At 40.6% G+C, this 25,053-nt stretch overlaps 1 protein-coding gene across 1 annotated transcript; it reads right to left on the reverse strand.

Annotated features, from left to right (window-relative positions):
- Positions 1–309: 309 nt before the first annotated feature.
- Positions 310–24,962, reverse strand: etv1 (ETS variant transcription factor 1). The gene is made up of 14 exons (XM_086039181.1): positions 24,874–24,962; positions 23,961–24,032; positions 23,677–23,767; positions 22,723–22,782; positions 20,882–20,947; positions 16,648–16,701; positions 7,306–7,435; positions 7,023–7,193; positions 5,989–6,239; positions 4,555–4,626; positions 4,423–4,491; positions 4,175–4,344; positions 2,845–2,946; positions 310–2,157 (listed from the first exon to the last, which is right to left on the reverse strand). The coding sequence occupies exons 2-14, from the start codon at positions 24,003–24,005 to the stop codon at positions 1,936–1,938; spliced, it is 1,503 nt and encodes a 500-aa protein (XP_085895307.1). The 5' UTR covers positions 24,006–24,032; positions 24,874–24,962; the 3' UTR covers positions 310–1,935.
- Between the last annotated feature and the right edge of the window lie 91 nt (positions 24,963–25,053).

Raw genomic sequence — 25,053 nt, forward strand, 5'->3', positions numbered from 1 at the left:
CCAAACTTCGGTGCTACCGCTACTCTAGTCCGGTCTGCCTTTTACTACCACACACGCCACCCCCACGCCGAGCGATAAATACTGTGTAGAATTATACTGTATATAGAAATTTCCGTTCTGTCCCCCCCACCTCTCCCGCTGAGCGATAAATACTGTGTACGATTATCTACAGATACTGTGTAAGCTTATCAAATATACGGGCAAATTACAACGTTTGTAAAATCCCGCACAGCCCGAGGTTGACGGGTAATAAATAGCTAAGTGGGTCTGACAAGGAAAAAAATGGAACACAAATGTGTGACTCATCTCCCAAGGTATCCGTAATTTTTATTTTCAGTGTGGGACGCAAACATTTTTTTTTGCATGTATTTGAATTGAAATTCCACTCACACCGTTTATTGACGTCCAATAGCCTCATAAGACAACACTCGGAAAATTATTCATTGAACAGTATGTTTATTATTGAGGTTGACAGATATTTATAATAAGATACACGAGAGGGTCAAAACAATGGAAACAGATAGGATGCATGTTCTGGAGGGGGCAAAGGGGGGTTCCTAATGAAGTGTCCGGTCAATTCGTTGACGTTCATGAGTTCATCGGTCCACTTGAGAGTGTTTTTTTTTTTTTTTTTTTTTGTCCGAACGTCTTTTGATCCTTTCGACGTCTCCAAAAAGTCACATTATCGCTTATGTTCTCTCTCAAACAGAAGTAGTCTTGCTAAAACTCCCCAAAATCCAGAATCAACTTTTTCCTGGCCGTGGAGAGTCCAGTCTCACTGAGGTGACGCATGCTGGAAAGTAGTAATCTTAATTTTTTTTTTTTTTAAACAAAACACTTAATGTACAAACATAAACAACGCCAAAAAGCCGCCAGGGTCCATAAAGTGCACGTCAACAAAATAATGTTGATGATGATGATGATAATTATAAGAAAGATAATGAATTGACCCTTGCACCCTATTTTTCATGAAGAATCCTTGAAACATTTTTTTCAAACTTTGACATCATGCTTCGCTCACATAAAACGGCATTGGCAATTTTAAATTAAAAAAAAAAAATGTAAGCAATTTAGTGTTGCTCAATTGTCGAGGATAGCCAACCGGCTTTGGATTGGACTCATTTGAAACCTTTCTGTGTGTCCTGCTTGAGTGACGTGTCTACCTATCAGGGAAACTGGTGTCCCTTTCAAGTCGTCGTTTTCATGGAATTCTGCGCCAAAATGGCTGCTTTTGAACTCAAATGGTCAATTTTGAATTATGGTGCTTGAGACATTTTCGTGTGTCCTGTTGATCGTCCATTTGAATCGCTCATTTCTCCGGGAAAAGTTGGTCTTGGAAGGACCTCTGGAAATGGCCGCTTCAAAACAAAATGGCCGACTTCCTGTCAAACCAAAATGGCTGACTGTGTGTTTTCAAGTCTGGCTTCTATGAGACTTTTTTTTTTTTTTTGTGGGATGAATTTTCAGCCCTCACCAAAAAAACTAAATAAGTTTGAAGCAATTTAATGCCATCCATTTGTCTAAGTTAGGTAGTTCCAATTTTGTAGCAATGGGACAAAATGCTTCGGACAAGTTCATCTTTGAAGGACCCCTGAAATGAGACTAAAATGGCCGCTTTAAACCAAAATGGCAGCCTTCCTGTATCTGTTTGGATTTGTCTTCGAGAGACTTTTTTTTGTGGTTCCGCTCATGACGGACCAAAGTTCGTGCTGCTAAATGAAACTGGCCTTGGGGCTGAATCTAAATGAATAAAAATTACACTCCGACCAAAATAAATGTTATGCAATTCAGCATCATCCATCTTTCACGTTCATCGTAGGTAGTTGAAATTTAGTAGCAATTGGACAACTCTCAAGGACGGCCCTAAAATACCCGCGTCAAACAATAATAAGGGAGGATGTGTTTCTCTTTGAGTTGAGTCTTTGTCCCCGCGTCCTAGTAGACGTAAGCCTCGCTGTAGGGGTGCGGCTGGCAGTAGGACGTCTCCTGGGCGTAGGGGGCGCTCTCGTCAAAGTGCGACAGTGGCACGGTGTCCTCCTCGTTGACGTGACGCTCCACGTCGCTCTTCAGGACCGGACGCTGGTTGTCGGGAAACGCCATGGAGAACAAGGCCTCCGGGTCGCACACAAACTTGTACACGTATCTCTCGCCCGCCACCTGCCATGGATGGATGGATGGATGGATGGATGGATGGATGGATGGATGAGGAGGTGGGAGGAGCAAGGTTGGGATGGAAGGTGGAGGGAACGGGGGTGATATTAAAATCACAGTTCAGCTCCATCTGAGGCATTTTCTCCTCGTGTTGCTCGAGTATTAATACTGTATTAAAACTTATTTTGAGAAATTAGTCGCATTCTGCAAACGTTACGGTGTCCAACATGCATAGCAGAGTTTTGCATTTATTAGGTTGTTAACACGCTGCAATATTGTGTTTTAGTCAAATTTACGTGCTATCCTTTTGAAATATTTGTTCCTATTTGAATTGCTTTGTTACGGTGCATTTGATAAGCACTGAGGAAAAAAGTGAGAGAGGTGGATTAGAGTTGAAGAAAGAAGCAACACTGTCCAGCCATTTTGGTTCATTTAAGCAAGGAAGACAGCAGGAAAATTCCCAGCCGTGCCGACAGTTTTTAAAATTTTTATTTACCCCTCATTCGGGAAAAAAACAATATTTGATAAAACCTTGACAAAAGGTACAAAAATATCGAGAAAAAAATAAACCGATTACATAAAAATGACGACTTGTGTTGCTGCACTGCTCGTATCTTGAGTCGAGTCACTCGTATCTCAAGGCACCGCCGTGTAAACATTTTTGGGTTCCCTGTTTCTGTGTACTTGACTTACCTTCTGCATGATTCCTTTCTCGTAGTAGTAGCGCAGCGACCGACTCAGCTTGTCGTAGTTCATGGCCGGTCGATTCTTCTGGATGCCCCATCGGCGCGCCACCTGTGTCACGCATGCACACACGTGCGTACTTAGCGACAACAATGGCTGACACTCGGCAGCTGTGACAAAGCAAAGAGTCCACGTGGCGCTAATGACGCTGATTAGGGCGTACTGTAGTGCAGTGACTGGCGTGGTTGGCGTTCATTACCGCGCTCCGAAGAGGAAGCAGATGTTGCGGCACCTGTCTGGCGTGGCGCCCACCTGCCCGCCCGCCATTCACGCGGCCTCCCCAACACACAAGCGAGATATTACCAGCCATTTTGGGGTCTTATGTTTTAGATTACTGTCCTAAATAACCACTAGGAAACACCCGAGTTGTCTTTTACGATTCATTCCTATCAAGTAAGAGGACGCAATTGCCTTGAGCCACATGCTGCTTCATCCGCTGTCTGATCACATAATCATGCAGCCTGTTCTTGCACATTTCCATCATCATTACCAATCCCATTTTTAGCATAAACAGTATGACAGTGTTATACTTTTTCCCCACTATTTTCCTTGAGTTATGGTTTCTAAAAAGAGTATACAGTACTTTAATTTGTGTGATTAAAAAAAATATATATTAATAACACGATAATAACGCCATAAGATGAAATACCATGCAATAACACTGTAATAATATTGTTACAACGCCATAATAATGCGATCCATGATAGCATCTGTACAGCAGACCAGTGATCTAATTCTGTAATATTAGTATAATAATGCCATATTGTGATCACACAATGTCAGTGTAGTAATGCCATAATAACGGTGTAATAACGCCTTAACATTAAGAAAAGCTAATCCAAGCACAACAATGAGTTCGTGTTCGCTGTTTCGACAACAATGAGGTGATAATATTTTTATATGGTTTTACTTATGTAATGTACTAACAGTGTATGTATTAGGATGCTAACAATGTAATAACATGTATAACACTACTAATAGTGTAACAGTATTTCCTAGGGCTCCCGTTGGCTCCCTGCAGCACCTCAAGAATAATAACACTGTAATAACTTAACACAAAATATCAATGTAATAAAGCTGTAATACCACATTAATAACACAATATTTCCTTATATCCACTAGGCCAAAGGTGTCAATCTCAAGGCCCTGGGCCAGATCTGGAGCGCCACATCATTTTATGTGGCCCACGAGAGCAAATCGAGCATGTCAACTTCCATGAGGCCTACAACTTTCTGTACCAATCTGTACTGTTTGTATGATTCCCGGCGGCTCTTCTCACCTCCTCAGGTTCGATAAGCTTGAACTCCATGCCACGGCCCGTCCAGGCGATGAAGTGCGAGTTGGCCGGGTCATCCAGCAGCGCCACCAGGAACTGCCACAGCTGAAGAGACCCTCGCCGCTGATAGGATGGACCCTCGCGGTACAGTCCCGCCTCCTGCTTGATGTCACCTGAAAGCAGGGAGCAGGCTCACGGTAATGCATCACATAATGCATGGTCTGTCTTCAGATGGTCTCAGGAGTACCTACCTTCCACTTTCTCTGGCACAACGCATGTGTCGTCGTAAAAGTGCCTGGCTACTTTGTCAAACATGCAACCTGGACAATGAGAAGTAGCGTTGGAAATGTTTTTGTCGTGAAGGCTCCAATCGTGGCTGGTACCTTCAGTCCGGTTGGCGTGGGCCAGGTAGCCATCTTGGCGCAGGTAGACCGAATGGCAACTGGGCACCTCCGCTAAAAGCCAGGCAAAAAAGGTGTAAGAAAATGGCCATTGAGACGACAGAGGAAGAAAAAAGAAAGAAAGAAACTAACAAAAAACAACAGAGACGAAAGGCTCGCCTCAGTTTAGCCGGTAATATCACACCGCTGATACACGCTCCCGGCCAATAGAAGACGATAAAACAAGCTGACAAGATCTGCGAGAGGCAACGAAAACAACCTGGGTACGCACGTCCGCTCAATATTATGCTCTTGTAACATGTTAGCGTGACAGTATGTATGAAAAAATGATGTTTTCTAGCATAATTCATGTTAGCATTCTACAGTATGAGGAGCTAATAGCTTCATTGAGTGATAGCATGACAAATTCACCGTTCAGCCTTCATCAAACTTCATCAAGCTAATGGGCGCGTGGAGGAAATGTCGCTAATCACATTAGCCGTTAGCCGCACCCCTCCATACAATCCTGTCCTCCTGTCAACATGCCACTAAAACGTCCACTCAAAATCCCTTCTCCAGTACCATGATTCGGGAATGAGTGAATGGTTCCAAACGCATTTGTTGGCTAACCTACACCCTAATCATGATCGCTGACTCATCAGTCGTAGGCCTGTGATAGTTTTGGAACAGGGCTTGGCTGCCGTTAATGATGCCACTGCTGTGGCATACCTCCATCAACAGAATGTGGAAGGTCTTTTCCCACAGGTTTGTACAATGAATGCTTGCTCTCTTTGAGTCATTTAGCAAAGTAGAATGACTCACCTGCTAGCTAACGGCTAACGTCATCTCTATCGCACACTATCCATTTCACGTGTGCCCATAATCCGAGCGACAGAAAAATCAATTAAATAGCCAGTCCCCCAATAATCACGTTCGTACTCTGAATTCAAACGATGACGGTGGAGCAGAAGGCTAAACTCATCATTCAAGCTATTTGCCCTGTTTTGTCAACATCTCCGCTTTGGTTAAATGACACGTGAAGGTTTGTTTACTGCAACGTTATGATTAAAAAACAAAACAAAAAAAAAACGTCTATAGAGATTTAGGAGCTGTACAGCTGTGATTGTAAATGGAAGTCATGAATAGAGGTAGCATCTAATGGAAGCTCAGAATTTGAGCATAGGATTGAGAATGTTGACCGTCCGTAACCTCCGCCCACTCCCTTATTAGCACGCCACAGGAAATGGCTCCCACCACAGACCTACATCCGCCAGACCCCCCTTTGCCTAATAATGGGCAAACTTAATCAACCCCACTACATTTCTCTCCCTCCCTATCCAGGCTAGCAGTGGTGGGAAGTAATTAGAGACGAATGTAACTTTTTTACTTTTACTTAAGTACAGGAGTTGAATCAGTACTTCTGTTGCCCTTGCTCACCTGAGTCATAATTGAAGTCCCGGGGCTCCTGCTTGATCATCATGGCGGCGGGGTACATGTGGGGCAGCGGGGCGCCCATCATGGCGGGATGGGATTCGAACAGCGGGTCAGCGTACTCCTGCTTAAAGCCTTGAGGAGGGAACGGGATGCTGGGCTCAGACATCTGACGCTGGTACAGGGGCCGGGCATCCCGGCACATGGTCGGCGGGGACGGGAATGAGTGGCACGGCTCGGAAAGCTGACGGCGGAATCTGGTCGACAGAATATGTAGATTTTTTTTTTTTAAATAGCATCTTTGCTACTGTTAGGCATCAATGCTAACATGTTGTGTTTAACGTAGACATTAGATATAAATAAACCCCACTTTGGTGAGGAATCGTACGTAAAAGGTTGCTGCCATATTGAATGTGGAAAGCGGCCCACTGGGTGTGCATGTCTCAGTTACTTGCTGCTTGAAGATCTATCATTTGCAATAAAATCAAATCTCAAGGGATCGAGCAAAAATAATTACTTTTGATTGGATTTGGCCATTATATCATCTTGCGAATAAAATCTGCTGACTTATACAAATAGGGCCGGTAGTGATTATTTTAGTAAGATCGAAACACTCATGAAATGCTATATGTTTAGCTACTATTCACTGTGATGATAAATATTGAGGGAGTGGGAGTAAACATTTCGAATAATCAGATTAAGCATTGCATACTCTGTTTTTTTGTGCCTCTTAGGTTCACAACTATATTAGTGTGTGTGAATGGGAAAAAAGAGGCATTAACATTGGACATTTTGTACCTTAGGAAGTTCAATCCATTGACTTGCATTAGTTTGTGGCAGCTCTGACACATTCAATATGGCGGATGACTTTCGTATTCCAGCGTCAGTCCAAACCATTCAACGTGGGGTTTATTTGTATTAAATGTCTGTGGTGTTTACGATTAGCCACAAAGGACTACCATGTTGTAGTTGCTATTTACAATGAGGGGCTAGCTAACTTCCAGCTAGCTAGCTAACTAGCTTTAATGTTCAAAGTGTACCTGTGGTCCATGGCGTAGGCGGCGTCGGGTAGTGAGGGCGGAGCGTGGGCGTAGGTCCGCTCGGGTTTGGGCGTCGGGGCGGCATGATGAAGGGGTGACACAGGGGTGCTACACGGGGGCGTCACTGGGCTGGAGGGCTTCATGCCTGCGTGCTGCTTCTGCTCGTAGGCACTGCGGCACACACGTCATGTACATATTCTGTTAAGAGCATTTCTAGTTGTTGTGTTATTTCTATTTTGCAAGGTGGAAGTTAGTATAGTGCGGAGGTTGAGGAAGCACAGACCTGATGTTGTACAGGCACTTCTCTCCATACTGGAGCTTGAAGGGCCGCTCTTGGCTGCAGGTGGAGCTCAGCTCGGAACACGGACTGTGCAGCTCCCTCTTGATCTTCAGCTGCAGTCCGTGAAACGTCACTACACCATGACGTGGGGGAAGCGGGTAGGGAGAGACATCAGTTAGGGTTACGCGGAACCATCAGAGGCACCACGCTACACAATCAAACAATTTATTTCTATTCGACCCTGCATGAAATAAATTCTTGAAGCAATGCGGGACATGGCCAAAATGAATCTAAAGCTTCCGCTTCAGACTAAAATCGCAGACTCCCTGCGTCTTTTGGGCATTGTTTCTTGAGAGTTTTTTGGAGGTCTACTCATGATAGACAGGCCTAACAAATTTCATGTGGGTATGTCAACCTGGCTCTGGCAGATGAATTTCGCAAAAATAAAGTCGTGTTGTAGCATTTCCCCTTTTTAATGGCGAGTCGTCAAACTTTGCTCTTATGTCTATTACATTAGGGTCAAATTTGCTAGCAGTTTGAGAAAATCTCTAGGTTGTCTTTCCCTGGAATTGGCCGTAAAATGGCTACTTCAAACCAAAATGGCAGACTTCCTGTGTGTTTTCAGGTAAAGCTTTTTGAGGTTTTTTTTGTGTGGGTCTATTCATGATAGGCATGCCTCTCATATTTCCTGTTATTAAACGAAACTAGCTCTAGGGGCTGAATTTTCAAAAAGCCCAAATGCCAACTTTACACCAAAATGAAAGACTCCCTGTTTCTTTTGAGGCATGGCTTTTTGATACTTTTTTTGTGGGTTTACTCCTGATAGGCATGCCCACCAAATACCATGCTGTGTTGCTTTGGTGCCTGAATACCCCCCCACCCCCCCAAAAAAGAAAAAACCTGGGAAGGGTGATACCAAGCCCAAATTTATGCTTCAAACCAAAATGGCATATTTCGACTTTGTTTGTTTTTTGGGGAATGGCTTCTTCAGAATTTTTTGTGGGTCTACTCACTACAGACATGTCTACCAAATTTCATGTTGCTAAGTGAACTTGGATTTTTATTGTGTTTGGCCTCACTAATGAAAAGCAATGATTGCAAGAGTGCAGACAGGAGGGCTAATCTCATTTCCACTTTGCTGATAAACGCTGTCTTCAATGACATCCAGACCACCAACAATTGGACCTGCCCTGATTCTACATGGCAGCATGGAAGATTCTGAAAGAGTCCGAAAAAGGGGGGGGGGGGTGGTAGTGGTTGGGAGGGGGGCGTGGACGGTGATATTTTGGGAGAAGGATTTTCTCACGTCTTGACTGACAGCTGCTGTATGAGTACGAGTAGACCTGCCAACACGTCATGTGACGCACAGCCGGGCCCCTGTTGGGTGGGCAGTTGGGCGTGGGGGTTGAGATGGAGGAATGGGGGGATGGGGTGGTGGTGCGTGACAAAGCACGCCGGGGGAATGACCTTTCTAGGTTATCGATCTGAGGTCAAAAAGACACTTCCTGTGGGGAGACCTTTGACGATGCTCGTGCGGAGAAAAACGTGTTAGGCGCACTCACGAATAATTATTCCTTTTGCCGTTTTAATATTTGTTGTTCGCAAAAGAGCAGAGAGAATCATGCCTCTGAATATTGTTGTATGTTAATTTTGCACTGTATATGTTGCTGCTTTTGTGAGTGTTAAAGTAGCAGTTGTTACAAGCTTTACAGTTACTCTGACATATATGCTCATTTCGATTGGCCTCTCTATGGTGTTTTACATTATAGGCTAGCATAAAGCTAGCAGCTTTTTGTTAGACAAAATTATTTGGTTGAATATTTTTGTGTTTAAATAAGCAATGTGTAACTCTTTTTTATTTTGTGGCAGTTTCATGGTAAACTCCATCTAAAAGGGCCAAAGTAACTGTTTAAATCAAGCGCACACACCCGTCCATCCATTTTCAACACTTTACCTCTTATTTGGAGAACTGTGTGAGTGAGAATGACAACGGGTGCTAAGAAACACTTTAAAGACTGTGTTTTAATACAATGTTTCAATGTGTTCAAAACCTGTCTGAGGGATAAAACTATATATTGAAAAAAGTTTTTTTTAAAACAGACTCACAAAATCAAACATTTGCACCAATCGCAGGCATATCGGCTCACGGTATTGGACGCCGTGAGAGTGTGTATAGAATGAAGAGGCCCATTTCACTTGAGACGTCACACTTTCTCCACAACCTCCTCGTCATTAACTTGATCAATAACAGGTTTATTCTGGTGTGTATTCAATTTAATGTGACTATTTTTAAGTAGTGTCAATAAAGATATTTAATCGAACAGTGATTGCGTCACAGCACCATCCAAGAGTCACACATGAAAATGTCACAATGGATTTTTAGCGGCGGGGTGCCAAGGTATGCTAATCGATAGCGAGCACAACGACAGGCGCTTCCTTTTCTCACGTAGAATGTCACAGCCATCATGGCGTGATTGCTCTCGTTATCTACACATTGATTGAGACGTAAGACGCTGGCGTCGCTTAAAAGAAGCACTTAAGACAATTAGCGACTTTAGCTGTAACGCTAATGTTTTCCATGCGGCTCAGAGATCAAATCCATTTAGACTTTTTGGATGGTTTATCGTGAGTCATCAAGCTTCGCTGCCATGCTACACCCACTTGCAATTAAAAAAATGGTAGTTGAGCTTCATTCATCGATTTAGTACATGTGGTTCAAATTTGGTAGCAATACAACAAAATCTCTACAGAAAATTTGTCTTTAAGGACTCATGGAAACAGCAAAAATGACCCAACAATGGCCACCTCCAACGAAAATAGTAGACGCCCTGTGTGTTTTGGGGTATGGCATCTTGAGGGGTTTTTGTGAGTCTACTCAAGATAGACATGTCAACCAAATTTCATGTTGCCAAGTGGAACCGGCTTGGAGTGGTGAATTTTCAAAAACGATTTGCTGGAATTAGACTTGAAATGGCTATTTCAAGCCAAAATGGCAGACTTTGTGTGTCTTTTCTGGCAAGGCTTTTTGGGATTTTTTTTATGGGTCTACCCATGCTAGAGATGTCAACCAAATTTCATGTAGCTAATTGAAACTAGCTTGGCGGGGCTGAATTGCCCAACGATTCATGCGGTTATGTTTGGTGTTTTATAGTGAGTTATCAAACTTGGTCGCCATATGCTTTCCACATGCAAGGGTGAAATATAAAATGTTTTGCAAATTTGTGTCATCCAACCGTCTAGTATATGTGGTATGAATTTGGTAGTAATCAGACAAAATCTCCGAGATGAGTTTGGCAGAATGGCAAAACAATGCTTAAGTCTAAATGAAGCTCCTCAACTCAATTTAGGATAATTCCTTGGTGTGGAGATAAGTCAAGATGGTGCAAAGTACTACTTTTGTCTAAATAAATCTTCTCAACTAACTTCAATATAGTTGCTTGGCACCTGGATAACACAAGATGGCACCAAAGCAATACAGTGGAACCTCAGTTTTTGGATGGCTTAGTTTTAAAAAGATTTTTTTTCCCATCTAAATGTGGTCCTGTTTTTTGTACATCCGTTTGGTTCTTGTAAAAAACATTTTCTTGGGCCACAAAGTCGCATTCAATATAAGAGCACAAAATAGTTTGAAAGTGACTTCTAAATAAGTCATCTAGGGGCCAAAGAAAGTGTGGTGAAACTATCGAACAGCGCTACAAAATGAGCACATGATTTCGTCGATAGGGAGTGATTCCCAACACAGCTTAGGATGAGGTCGTCTTTGAAGGACCCTAATAATGGCTAAAGTGACCCTAAATTTGCTGACAAAACTCCTTAAAGCACAAGGTCAGACTTTCATTCATAAATTAAAATTAAAAAAAAAATAAAAAAGCATCCGGGCTAATTAATGAGTCCTTGGCTGTGACATGTTGGACATTCTCAGGTACAAATGGTGTGTTTTTGCCGCCCGATATTTGGCAGATTCTATCACAGTTTATTCATTTAACAAAAAAAAAAAAGTAGGGGCAAAAAGGTTTTTTTGGCAGAGGGTGAAAACATCTTCTATTCCATTTTCACCTACTGTAGGTGCTGGCCTTTGTTAAATGGCGGTGAGGCGGCGGAGACGGAACGTGTGGCCCCATTTTACACCTCCGCCATTCCCCGCTAAGTTATGCTAATGGTAAGCATCTGTGGAGATGAGACAAAGAAGGAGCTTCTTCCTTCTCCACATTCCCACCATGCTGCTTCCACGCCGACGTGACATTGAGGACGACCGCCAAGTCCAAGTCCAAGAAGTTACAACAGTAAACCCAACCCAAAAGTCACTATTTATTTTTACAAAGTGTAATGACCAGACTGTGAATGCCTTCCATATCGCCGTTCAATGTTCACACCTTTGCTAAATCGCACATTTTTAAACAGTCATTTTTATGTTGTTTTTTTGTTGTTGTTGTTTTTTTTACCCAATTATATACCATCAAGTCAGAATTTAGAATTGCGCCCCTTCAGTGTTGTGCCACGACATGACAGCCAGCACTTGGACACGATGCAGCATAATAGAAGTAAAAGAACTAGAAGGAGAGCAAGACGAGTAGAAAGACCGAGAAGAAGAACAAGAGACGGTCTCCAACGGGTTAGCGCTTGTAATCGTGGTTGTTTTCACAGAGCAAAGTCAATGTGAATATTTTTTGTTATGCTCTCTTTGTATGTGTTGGTGCTCCATGCGACTTTAAGTAGCAGCTGTTTGAAAGTTTATAATCAGCGGTGCACACGAGTGGTGAGCAGGTGAGCATGTGGACTAAAAATATTAGAAACGTACCATTTTATATTAGAAACGTACTCACCATTTTTGGGATTTTTTTTTTTTTTTTTTTGGGGGGGGAGCGGAAGGTTAGACGAGGCTCGATCTTACTGCACAGCAGTCAGTCAAAATAGAGCTTAATGTGAGAACGGCACCAAATCAGCCGATCGCACACTGCCATACTGCGACTCTATTTTAGTGCCCAGCGCAAATTTCATGCAAAGTGCAGTCGAACTGCGGGTAACAGTGGAGCTTTCTTTCTTTTGGCATTTTCGGAGACGGGCACAGTTGGAAATGGGCGTTTGCGCCGTGGTGGGGACTGAACACAGCCGACTTGACTCCTGGCCAGCCGAAGCGCCACCTCTCATTCCCCTCATTAAATTCAGCGCAGGAGAGGCAAAGTATGTTTATCAAGAACTGCAAGAAGAGCTCCACTTGCGGGTGATGTAATGCTGGAGACCGCCTTCAACCCCTGATTGTGCGCCGTATAACGCATTCAGTGGATTTATTACTACAGCGATTCAGACGTTTCAATACATGCTGATGCTATATTCATCAATGAAATACGATGACATCCACCACGCATATCAGCGAAGCGTAGAATATGTCTGCCCGCGACTCAATCAAATCCGCCAAAATCGCGTCAGACCACCCGCAGCACAACTTATACCTGGTTTCAACTGGTCTGAAGTCTAGTCTACTTTCTATGACCGAAATTGCGAGGTGTGCCGGGGCCACGTAATAGAAAATGCGCTCGGTCCGCCGACTGAGGTGTAGTGCGGTCGGCTAAATTCCCAAACACGGTAAGATAGACTTGCCCCGGGCACAAAACTCAAGAGGCGGCAGTTTTTGCGCTGAGTGCGCGTGCGTCTGTCTAGGAAAATAGGGCCCTCTATATTCATTCAGTGAAGTCGATGGATCGGTAAAAAACTGAGCACTAAGGAAAAAACCTTGGTTGCTGCTTTAAGAACTGGGCCAACATTTTTCCATGATCCCTGTTAATAATCAGCTGAACAATTATGCAAATTTCTGTTAGCTCGTCCATGGTGCTTCCCATTACGTATATGTTAGCATTGATCTAGCAGACTTCATTAGCAGATGAAATGACATGGCTTGTTTGCACATTTAAATATCCAGTGTTTAATTATCTTTTGTTTTATGTGCAGGTATTACAGTGAACTATAACTGAGAGTAACAAACTCAGACAATTTGCACTTTTATTTGGAGAACTGTATAAACAAGTCTTCTTTTCATTTCCTCAAAGTGATGTTATATTGTAGTCCCCAATTTATTGACAGTGAGAAAGTAAGAAAGGGTCTAAAAAGTGTCTTTTAATTAGTCGAAATGTGTTCGGATGAAATGAAAAGTGTTTCAAGTGTGTGTGAGGGGTAAAACGACAAAAACGTTTTTATATGGTCTCCCTACTGTAGATTTTCACCAATTGCAAAGGAGCCTGGAATTTATTTCACGTGACAAACGGGGGGGGGGGGGGGGGTTCGCTGTACTTTTAATTCTACGATCGGACTCCAAACAAGCCTTCCTTTCATAAATGTGTGGTTTATTTTAAAGAGACAGTGTACACATTGTGCACTTGTTTATTTTCAAGCTGTGGTTTGGGGGGACTATTTGCAGTAGCAGGGTGGGTTTTTGTGGTACAGACTAAAAAAAAAAAAAAAAAAAAAATGAAACCGCACTAAAATAATAGAAGCTGGTGGCCGTTTTTTAATCCAATGACATGGTTTGTTTTTGGAGTATTTTTTGTGTATGTTGACCTATCCTATCAAGTACCATCCATCATCTTTGTCTACACGGGCCTCGGTGGCGCTGGTATAGGAACCCATATGGGAGAGGTGGCGTCTGGGATGGCCAACCACGGCGCCATCTGTCAGCAGCCTGCCAGTGTGCCAACTCCGCCGCTCAGATGGTCAGTCGCGCTACTGAAGGACAACCGGACCGTCACCCTGACCTCTTAGGCGCCATTTACATTCAACTAGACTATTTCCCAATAAGTGCTCGTAATTGTGGTGGGCAGAGCCATCCAAATATCCATACTCCACATTGGTCCATACTTTCAGTTTGTCAAATTGTGAACCTAACATGTTCCAGAACCACCAGTAAAGAGGGCCCATAGTAAGAAACATTTTTCAATTGTGTTTAACCCCCACAATCACATTTAAATGGAATAAAATACACTTTAAAAAAGTACTGTATCATTTGGCACCTGCTCTCACTCGCTCGCTGTTGTTTAACATCACTTTGAGGAAGCAAAAATAAGAAAGACTGTTGCCGGGACAGTCTGAAAAAAATGAATAGCATGCTTGCGTCAAGCAGTTTATTTGTCACTCCCAATTGAAGTTTACTATGTAACTGACCCAAAAGAGAATTTAGAAATGTACTATTGAACACCAAAATGTTTCAATCAAGTCATACAATAAGACAAAAATTATTTAGTTTAATGCTCGCATATAATGTGAAAGAGAACTTAGCGCTGAGATAATTATAAATCTTCAAAACAACGGCTGCTCTAACGCAGCACAGCAACACGTGCAAAAACAGCATTCAAAAAACAAAGGAGAATAGAACAATGCGTATTTAAATATCAAAATGTTCAATAAAACCATAACATTTTGTCTGCCGGACGTCCGCCAGCATAATGCTAACATATAATGTGAAACGGGCAAACAGAACTTGGCATTCATGTAACAGTGATTATAAAATTTCAAACAACTGCTACTCCAACACGCATCAGCAGCAACGCATACAAACAGAGCATACATTTGATATACTACGACATTCTTTAGTAATATAAATGTATTTACGTGACCTCGTGAAGTGTTTTTGTGGCATTACTAATTTGAAAAAATATAATTAGGTCAATTCTTCAACACAGTTTGTGAATCGTAGGTTCTCAGCAATACTACGATGTTTTGTTTCGAGCCGATACTAATTAAACAGGTCAATAGGAAATATTAGTCATGATACTAATAAACGCTTTTGTCCAGAAACATAGAAGAGGAACCCAAAGAAACTGGACGCAAACATTTTCACGTCAGAATGTTTATCCTGAGTAAACACGGTACGGAAAATGATTTATTATTCATTTATTGTTGTTTGTCTACGGTAAATGAGGATGTTATGAGAATAAGCGCCATATTTTCAGAATGGCTGGGGGGGGGGGGTCTCAAGCTCAAAAAGTGTCGCAGACGGCCGATCTAAATGAAGCCCGATGGCTTTAACACGCTTTTATTGAAGCTTTCTTTGTCAATCAATCAATCAAACCAAAGTAAAGAAGTCAAGATCAGAGTGAGACCTTTAAAAGTAGGGGTCGGAAATGCTAAAAGTGGTTTCAAAACAGCTTGTCTGAAGTGTTTTTTTTATTTATTATTTTTTTTAAGTATAATCATCTTGAAATTCTTGATGTGTCAGTTCAAGTGAGAGGGAAAAATATTAGAAGGAAAAAAAAAAAAAAGGGAAGGAAGACCGCCCATTGTTTTTGGGGCCTGGAACGCCAACATGAACCTGCTTCAATTCCAACCGAGTTAAACGCTCGAACTTGGAGGCTTAAAGTCCAATTTAAGACTTTTTAAGGCCTGTATATTGATCTAATTTAAGACAACAAAACTAAGTGATTATTCATAGGTTTGCTCATTCAGATGACAATTATGCAAATACGCTTAATTCCTCAAACACGGCCCATGTTGTTAATCTGTCAGTGGTAGTCTCTCTTAGCAACATTAATGTCAAAGTCATAATTATAATAAAAACACGTGTGAGAAAAAAAACACATCTGTTTCGGTTACTTGCTTCCGAGCTCCGGGGCTCAGGGTTTGCTTAAGTCCAACCTCGGCCAAAACTGCTGCTTCAAATCAAAATGGCTGACTTCCTGTTCAAGTTAGACTTTTCCGTGCTTCCTGTTACGATAGACAAGTCCACCAAATTTTGTGTTGCCCGGTGAAAATGGTGCTGAGGTGAGGGCGGGGGAGTATTTTTAGTTTTTCTACACATGAACTAAAGTTGTCCGACTTTCTTGGCTTAATAGTACATCGGGAAGAAATGGGGGTGTTTGGTGTCCTTTCACTTTGGCGTCCTGTCCCAAAGACATGTGCTCACTCTGGTGGTCCCCACCGAGCCCCAACCCCCCCCCCCCCCCACACACACACACACACACACACAGCCTAACTAACACAGCGCCTACAATTTCCATGAGTATTCTTAGACGCGCCTTCATAGCGTAAAACGACGACGATAGCGAGGGGCCAAAAAGACGAAGAAGAAAAATCCTGATTTAGAGGAAGGTGTGTACAAAAAGCACTTTGAGAAAAAAAAAAAAGGTCGAGGGGCGTCTCGTGAGATGAGAACATTTCTATTCTGGATTAAAAAAAAAACAACAACCAAACACCCTCCTCCTTTTTACTGCCTCCCCCCCAAAATCAGGTGACACTCAGCCTGGCCCTCCCAATGTTAAAAATATCCTCTAAAAACAATATTCATCCCTATGCAAATAAGCACGCACGCACGCACACACACACACACACACACACAAAGTGAGTGGTGGTCGCACTCACAGTTTTCAGTCTGGAAGTCTGGGACAAACTGCTCGTCATTGTCGGGAACTTGAGCTGCAAGCACAAAGAAGACAAGACAAGACACCTTGAGATGTTTGTGATGTTGATCCCAAGTCCAACCCCCCCCCCCTCCAGGACCCCCGAGTCAACATCAAGATGGAGCTGCTGCTGCTTCTTCTTCTTTGTCTTTCTTCTTGTAAGCCACCAAGCCGCTCCACACGCTTCAACGTGGAAGCTGGTGGGCGCCGAAAATGGCTTCTTCACAAAGAAGAATAATCAGGAAAATGATCGTTAAAATGATAATAAATAAAATCGACAAAAAAGCGACTTGGTTGGTTGCCAGAATTAAAAAAAAAAAATAAAAAAGAGTGAGGGAAGAAAGTAAACAATTTCAATTGGGTCCGTGCAGTGCTGTACTTTAGCCCTAATAATAATCATTCATATAAATAACAAGAATGATGATAATAAAAAAAAACTTTAAACAATAAAAATATGTACCTGGATATTAAAAATGAATATTTTCGGTTTAACTTTATTTATTTTATTTTTTTACGTTTATCTAAGAACAATTCTGAAAATAATAGCCAAATCTTTAAAATATCTAGAAATGAATATGTTTGCCCTGAACAGTTGCAAGGGTGATAACAATTACTTTATTTTTCTTAAGCAATTGAGTCGTTACCAAAACAATTACTTCAATGCAAATTACAGCTCAGAAATAATAAGACAGAATTTGCATATATAATCATGAACATACAAATACAATGTAAAATGTTTAATTTTTAGAATTTTGTTGAATATTTTAAAAGCATATTTTCCTTTTAGACATTTAAAATCTTTCTGCCTTTAAAAACAATAACTCTCCATTTTCAAATCTAATCTACATTTAACATTGTTTATTATGGTGATTGGATTTGCAGCACCGTATTTCAACAAACCAAGAGACGTTTAGAATAGTTTACCCAACTTTTGTCCAAATTTTAGAAACGCTACCAATGTATGCCCCCATAATAAATATCCCCCCAATATTCTCTTTGTAAATGCTGGTTTTTTTAGACTTTGCCTAATGTATTGTCCAATATCATTTGAGTCAAAGGAGGATCGTGAAGGCAAATAATTGCCCAAAAATCTCGGCGGAATGTTGATAATGAATATGCTTTTGAATGCGTAGGCGACCCTCTTCGCTGGTCCCACCACTTCCTGGCATTCCATCACGCCGTCTCCCATTGTTAGCATCTTCTAATTGGCTCCCCCCCATCCCATGCTGACTGTTACCTGCTACCTGCGCACCTGCCCGCTTGGCTCTTTCAAAAATGACCTACCCAAAAATTCAAATTCCCAACATGGATGCTGCCATAATCAAGATTCAACACGGCCATTATCACGTCTATTTATACACATTAGCTCAAGTTAGCGTATCGCGTCTCGACATGCCTGCTTGTCATTCTTTTTTTTTTTTTCTTCCCTTTCCTTATTCTCACTCTGGATGAGATGATGATGACACAATTTAATTGTTCGGCATTCATTTATTTATTTATTTAAAGCAGGGGGGTGGGCAACCTGCGGCATGTCGGCCATTCACCACCCAGTGAGAGGATTTCATTTGGTAACATCTAAGGAACCTAAAAATCTTTGGAAAAGGTCCCCCAAAAAATTGATTTGTACATTTTTGCCATTTGATCATAAACCATTCCATTCGTGCACATCATATTCATGTTCTTCTTTGTGGAACTGGAAATAGGGAAAATATTCCACACACCTGATTTACATTTCTAAAAGGGACTACGATAATACCATCATAATAAAAATGAATATTTCATAAAAACATAAAATAAAAACATAATCATTGGTATACAACAGAAAATGCTGCCCCATCCCTTGTATTTATTTAACTTACACTACACTAAGCAAATCATTCCATAATTTTGCACGTCTATTGTTGATTCTACATCTTTGTATCCAAATTACATCCTGTACTTTGTACATCTTAATGTATACGAGTTCCTCCTCACAAATGGCAATTTCGCAGTGTGTTTTTACCATCCGTGATGAATAAGGATGATTCTGAAAAGCCGAGGGAGTGGAAAGAAAAGGGGAAAGAAACCACCTTCAGTTTCTCTTGTCGTGTTGATTTTGTACACGAAGACCATTTCAAGCATTTTGAAGCTTCAAAGCTTGACATTTCAAGGCAGCCACCCACCATTATGACAACCATTTTATACACACTTGAATTGTTAGTTGTGTTGAGGCAAAAAAAAAAAAAAGATTCCATTGTGCTATAAACAAATGAAAGCGTAAGAACTGCTTACAGTGTTGATATATAAAAACATACAATAACATTTTCACGCATTTTAAAAACACCGTTTTGTCCGATATTTGAAGGACATTCATCTAGAAACTACTTAAAATGGTCAGTAAAATCCATTTAGAAGACTTAAAACACTCCATATTTCAAACTAACACACTTTGTGCTAAAAAGTTTAAAAACTGAGTTTTGTACTAGCAAAGGCGAGTGGTAATAAAAGATTTTGGTCGACTGAGGTTGCTGCAGATGTACATGGTAACAAATTGAAGCATTTTACAGTAGAGTGTGCTTGAAAATTGGACATTTTACAGGATTCTGAGCACCTGCGCAAACGTCTGGGCGCTCCCCACGCGGCACACACACATCGAGGGGTGAGAAACGGACACAGGAAGGAAGGAAGTGGAGCACAAATGAGTCACCAGCAAAAGTCTGTCAATGAAAGAGTTGGCGGTCACCCCAAAAATAATCAAAAAAAAAAAAAATAGGAATGTTTTTCATGCCATTCATAAAAATGACATTCATTGTTTCAGTCACTAGGGATCAAAGTATGGTTTGCATGACAGCTGACAAAGTTCCCCCAATTGGGAAATTCACTGCCGTTCCTCGACTCCTTCCTTCCAATTACCTCGACTAATAAATCTCCGCTTTTTAACAGACAGGAAGTTAAGAGCCGCCGTCGTCGTCGGAAGTGTCATCCTGAGCCAGGATGAAATATTCATTCGATATTCAACATTTTCGTCCGCTGTTAAATCTCGTTTCTTTTAACAAAAGGAAGAAGATTTTGAAGATGTTTAAAAGGAGAGTGATGGCTCCAGAAGCCTGTCAGGTGATTTTTTTTTTTTTTTAAATACACACGCTCACCTATTGAAAAGATGAAAATACAAAACATACAAAAGGAAATTCTTGACATCTCAATGTGGATTATTGTGCTAGTAATGTGCATTTAAAATTTCGATTTATGATGGTGCAGCCATTTTGTGGCAAATGTTTGAAATTGAAGCAGGTTTTTCTATTTCTTTCTTTACATGAATTGTGTAAAAGTTGCATAAATGTGCAAATGTATTTTTCATTTAAAGAAAAAAACTAAACATGGACTTAGTTTTGAAAATCAATGTTCCAAGATAATGCGGCAATTTTTCAGTGAGAGCAAATACTGTAGCTGGATTTTACATTTTTAAATACACTTCAATTTTTTATGAATCTGCTTATTTTTAAGTTTTACAAAAAAATATCCTAAATGTGAACTTATAGTACAACTCAGCAAATTGTGGTAAAACTCCAGAAAAAAAATGCACATTTTATTTTTTAAATGACCTCCGTACGCATTAAAAATGAACTTTAAATCCGCTTTTTTTGAGTTAAAATTTGAAAAAAATTTACATCATAAATGTGAAGTTTAAAAACCTGAATTAGCATATACATTTTTAAATGGGGATTTTTTTCTTTTTATTTATTTTTTTTTAAATAAATCAATACCCATGAATCTATTCAGGCATTTTGGTGAAAAATGTTAACATTAGGACATGTCCACAATATATTTGATTTTACATTAAAAAATTCACATTAAAGTTTCACAAATGTGTTTATACTTTAATTAGTATTCAAACTGTATTATAGATGCCAACTTTTAAAACTCAACGTAAACAAGAACATTTTAGGTAATAACTTTAAAAAATGTATAACATTTTTCATTTTTGAAACAAGTTATGCACATTCAACTGCTTTTAAATCCCCACAACTCTGCTCACTGATTTCTGAAGTTCTAAACAACTAAATAAAGCTTCACTACATTTTAGCGTCAATCTCAAACCAGACGAAAAGCCATTTCAACACGATGAAATCCCCATTCAAGAAGATTAAACAAGTGAAACGATTCACTTGATCATTCACCGCAAACTTTGAACACATCTTGCCGAAAGTTGCACTAACCAAAAGTTGTGTGCTGCAGACACGGCGGAAAGAGGACGCTGGCGCTTAAATCCTGAAGCATCCCGTCTCACTTAGAGCGCAGTGAGCCAGTCTTGCCATGGGAGGAAAAACATCTCAAATAACAAAAAAAAAAAAAAAAAAAAAAAGTCTGGGAAAGAAAACTTTAAAACACCAGAAGCCAAAAAATAAAAAAGTCTCTTTTTCTGTTGAGCGTGTCAGGAAAAAGCAGATAGATCCATTCTTGTCTTTTTGTGCAGGCGAGGAGGAGCAGGAGGAGGAATTGAAGCAGACAAGGTGATGATGCAGCTGGAGATGATGGAGGAGAGCAAGAGAGAGAGAGAAAGCGAGAGAGCGAGCGAGGGAGGGAGGGAGGGAGGGAGGCGGCGCAGCGGCTCCCGCCAAAAAAGCCCAGCAGACAGTGAGCGTCGCACAGCTAATTTGTGATGACACTCCCACAGCTAGAACCTCCTCGCTCTACCACAAGTCCTCCCCAACCCGAGACCCCCCCCTTAATGTATGCAGGTGCCTCTTCGTAATTGGACCGCCGTGACGACCGTGGAAACGCAAAATCAGCCCCCATGCCGCCCCGCCATACAAGTTTAATGCTGTTGAACATACATTTGGAAAGCGTGGCAATCAATCCGTTTTACAAAGTCAAAAGATATTGTGAATATTATTGTGTTCACTTTTTTTTTTTTTTACCAAAACGGCATTGTGAATATTAATCTTTTTAAATTAAATAAAGGAGCTATGTAATGTACTATAAATTACATTTTTAAACACATGTTAATCATTTAGAACAAAATCTTGTCTAAAGGGTTTTAAATCCGTTTTGAGCTTGACGCTAAGACAAGCTAAAATGTTTTTTTTTTAATTCAACAATAAATGAGCATATCTGTAGGAATTTAAAGTATATTTTGAATGTTCCCAAGTCCTATTAAAAATCAAACATTGTGTTGATTAAAAACTACCAATAATACAATTAGCAATAATTACAAGGAAATGAATGAATTGATTATCAATTTTTCCTCTAAATCACTTAAAAGGACAAACGAGATGGTAAACATTGCTAATGTTAACAAAATCGCTAAATTGTATAAACAAAACAAAAAAAACCCCACATTTTTCCCCTTTTTTAAAATATTTTTTTGGATTAGATACAGATAGATTGGTAGAGGTACAGTATGTCAGTAGAGAGAGCTACACTGATAGAACGATACAGGTAGATTAGACAGACAGAACGACAGATAGAACGATATGACGAGAGAGCAGTGTGACAATAGAACGGATAGAACGATTTGGCGATAGAACGATATGACGGTAGAACAATATGACAATAGAACGATATGACAATAGAATGATACGACGATGGAACGATAGGCAGATAGAACAATAGAACGATATGATGCTAGAGCGGTATGACGTTACTCCGATACAATAGAATGATTGATTAAAACATATGACGATAGAGCGATAGAATGATATGATAATAGAGCGATAGAGCATTCAAGCGGCAGAATGATAAAATGACAGATGAAACGATATGACGATAGAGGGATAGATTCTCTCCTGCTGCCTGTTGCGTGAAGTGAGTTCAGTTCACTTCCACCACACAGTGCTCGTGTCTTAAATTTTTGCTTGGGCGTCAAAGCAAAAATAAATAATTAAATAGACGGAACATCAGCTCATACCTCAAAAAACTTGCAATGCAGGTCACTTGTATCTCAAGGCCCAACTATATATTTAAAGTGCATTACTTTGGAATTCTCAGGGACAAAAGATCAAAGGTTGACCTAATCTGTCAAATGACAACACCACCCCTCCTCACCGTCGTGACGTACTCCGATGCTCACCTTCTGCCAGCCAGGCCTCCTGCAGTCGACTCAGGTCCTGGAAAAGTTCTGCGGAAGGTTACCAAAAAGCAGAAGGCCAATTGTAAGACACACCCACCAAGGTTAACATTTTTGTTGACGGAATAAAATAAAAGCAATAACACTTTAAAGCTTTCAGGTTTCAGTTGAAAAGTATTTATTTCCGTTTTGCTGTACGTCCGTACAGAAGAAGGATGGCAAAGAGTTGCTTGAGAATTCTAGTTTACTTTACACAACAATAAGTGACTTTTTTTTTTTAAATCTTGTACTCGACAGATAATAAATTAAATGAAATACCCAATATATTTTTTTTAAAAAAGAAAAAACTAAAACAAACACAAACTAAACTAAAACTGAATATTTTTTAAAAGATAAAAACTAATAAAAACGAACAAACCTGCTCTCAGAACTGATTAAAACGAACTGAATAAAAATGAAAAAAAAAAAAGTCAAAACGAAATAAAAACTGTCACGAAAAATCTCAAACTATTATGGTGTCCACCAGCTCACTCTAATGAAAATGGGATTTTGGGGCCCTCTGTTTCTGTCAATAATCTAAATTATTAACTATTCATACATGTACCATGTACTTGAACAGAGCTGGGCATTCTGCCTATGTGACGGACCGGACCGCCTATCTGCCAATGGCAAACGGCCATTTTGTAGGCAATAAACGATAGATGGGGAAACTTAAATAAAATAGTCGGACTAAGCATAGTCGGAAGCCCATTTTTTCCCGTCTATCTAATCGTCTAATTTCGCAGTGAGGCCTCCACCCAGATCCAAAACAACAAGAGCTGTTTTTTTTTTTTTTTTTGTGTACGTTCATCACGAAGACCGCTGTAATGGAGATGCACAAAAAAAAAAAAAATACAACAACAACAATTGGATTGTGGCTAAAATGTTTAGCGGCCGTGAAATTACCTTCAGTGTCCACGGCCAGGTTGGACTTAATCAACTTTCTCTTTCTGTCGTTTGATGACCTCTCACAAATTCTCCTCTTTTCCACCGTCTTCTGCGCGCACACGCACACACAAATCGATTGAGTTAGTGAATAAATGACTGAGTGAGCCTTAACAAGCTCGAATGTAATCAGTCATTACATGCGACTTTTTTGTTATTAGTAGTACTGTAGTAATTATTCACCAAGTGACTTTTAGATGGGGAAAACGAAATTTGGGGATATTTTTGCATGCATGCTAACTCACTTTAACGAGACTGCAAGGCACCAGCTGGTCGTGGGATCCTTCCATCTCGCATCTGCCAGGATTTTTTCAGCTCTGAGATCAAATTCATTTAAAAAAGTGACAGTGGTGAGAAGTAATCAAGTACAAATACTTGGTTAGGCTACTGTGCTTATAAGCAGATCTTTCAAGTATCTGCACTTCAGTCGTTAGCATGTTAGCTATGAAAACAAGAGAAGTTTTTTTTGGGGAGGATAGAGACTTTTTTTTGTTGCCAAGTTATCACAATGGGTATTGTATATGTAGTTTACACAATGAATATTTATATCTAACTTTATATTTACTTAAATACATTTCAATCAACTATTTTGCTTTTACTTAAAGGGTGAGTTTTCCGTTTTAAAACGGCTGACAGGCTTTGAATGTAGACTTCTCAACTTTGATCACTGGAGTTGGATATTCTGCAATGGTTTCAGCAAAGCTCCTGAAGCTGAAAGAAACAAGTCAGCACGAGGCTGCGGGGGTGTGCCCACGAGTACACTGCAAATGAGTGAGATTCATTTAATCAATTCTCTTGTTTGTTTTTCTAATTCAAATTAGAGGTACAAGATGGAGCCACAGAAGGCTGATTTTTTTTTTTTTTCCAACAGGTAATTTTATTCGTACCATTGTCAGATTCATACTGACAGTTTTAACAAATATGACAAAAAGTGATTTTGGGGGTGAGAAACTGCCAGCTCCCTTAATATGTACAGGACTTTTACAAATCTTAATTTTACTCGAGTATCTGTATTTAAGTACACAATATGAGTACTCTTGCCTTCGCTGCAAAACAAATAGTGCTGTCATAGGGAAGTGACACATCTGCTCACATTCTTCACGCAGCCGAATCAACAAAAACATATTACATTTGAAAATAGGAGTTCAAAGTACTTACCCCGAGCGTGCAACCGGTTTGAAAGCGGCTTGAGGGTGCGCGCACGCCGGGCTTGCTCAGAGCGCACTGCCGCTGCTCTCTTAGCCGCCTGGCATCGCCTCGGTGAGGCCTCCCGCCGCGGAGTATACACCCCCACCCCCAGTCCTCCACCCACCATCACCAACCACGACTCCTCCTCCT

This window comes from Filicampus tigris, chromosome 8 (assembly GCF_054856515.1).
Source record: "Filicampus tigris isolate MCC_2025a chromosome 8, RoL_Ftig_1.0, whole genome shotgun sequence".
In the NCBI taxonomy this organism is placed as follows: domain Eukaryota; kingdom Metazoa; phylum Chordata; class Actinopteri; order Syngnathiformes; family Syngnathidae; genus Filicampus; species Filicampus tigris.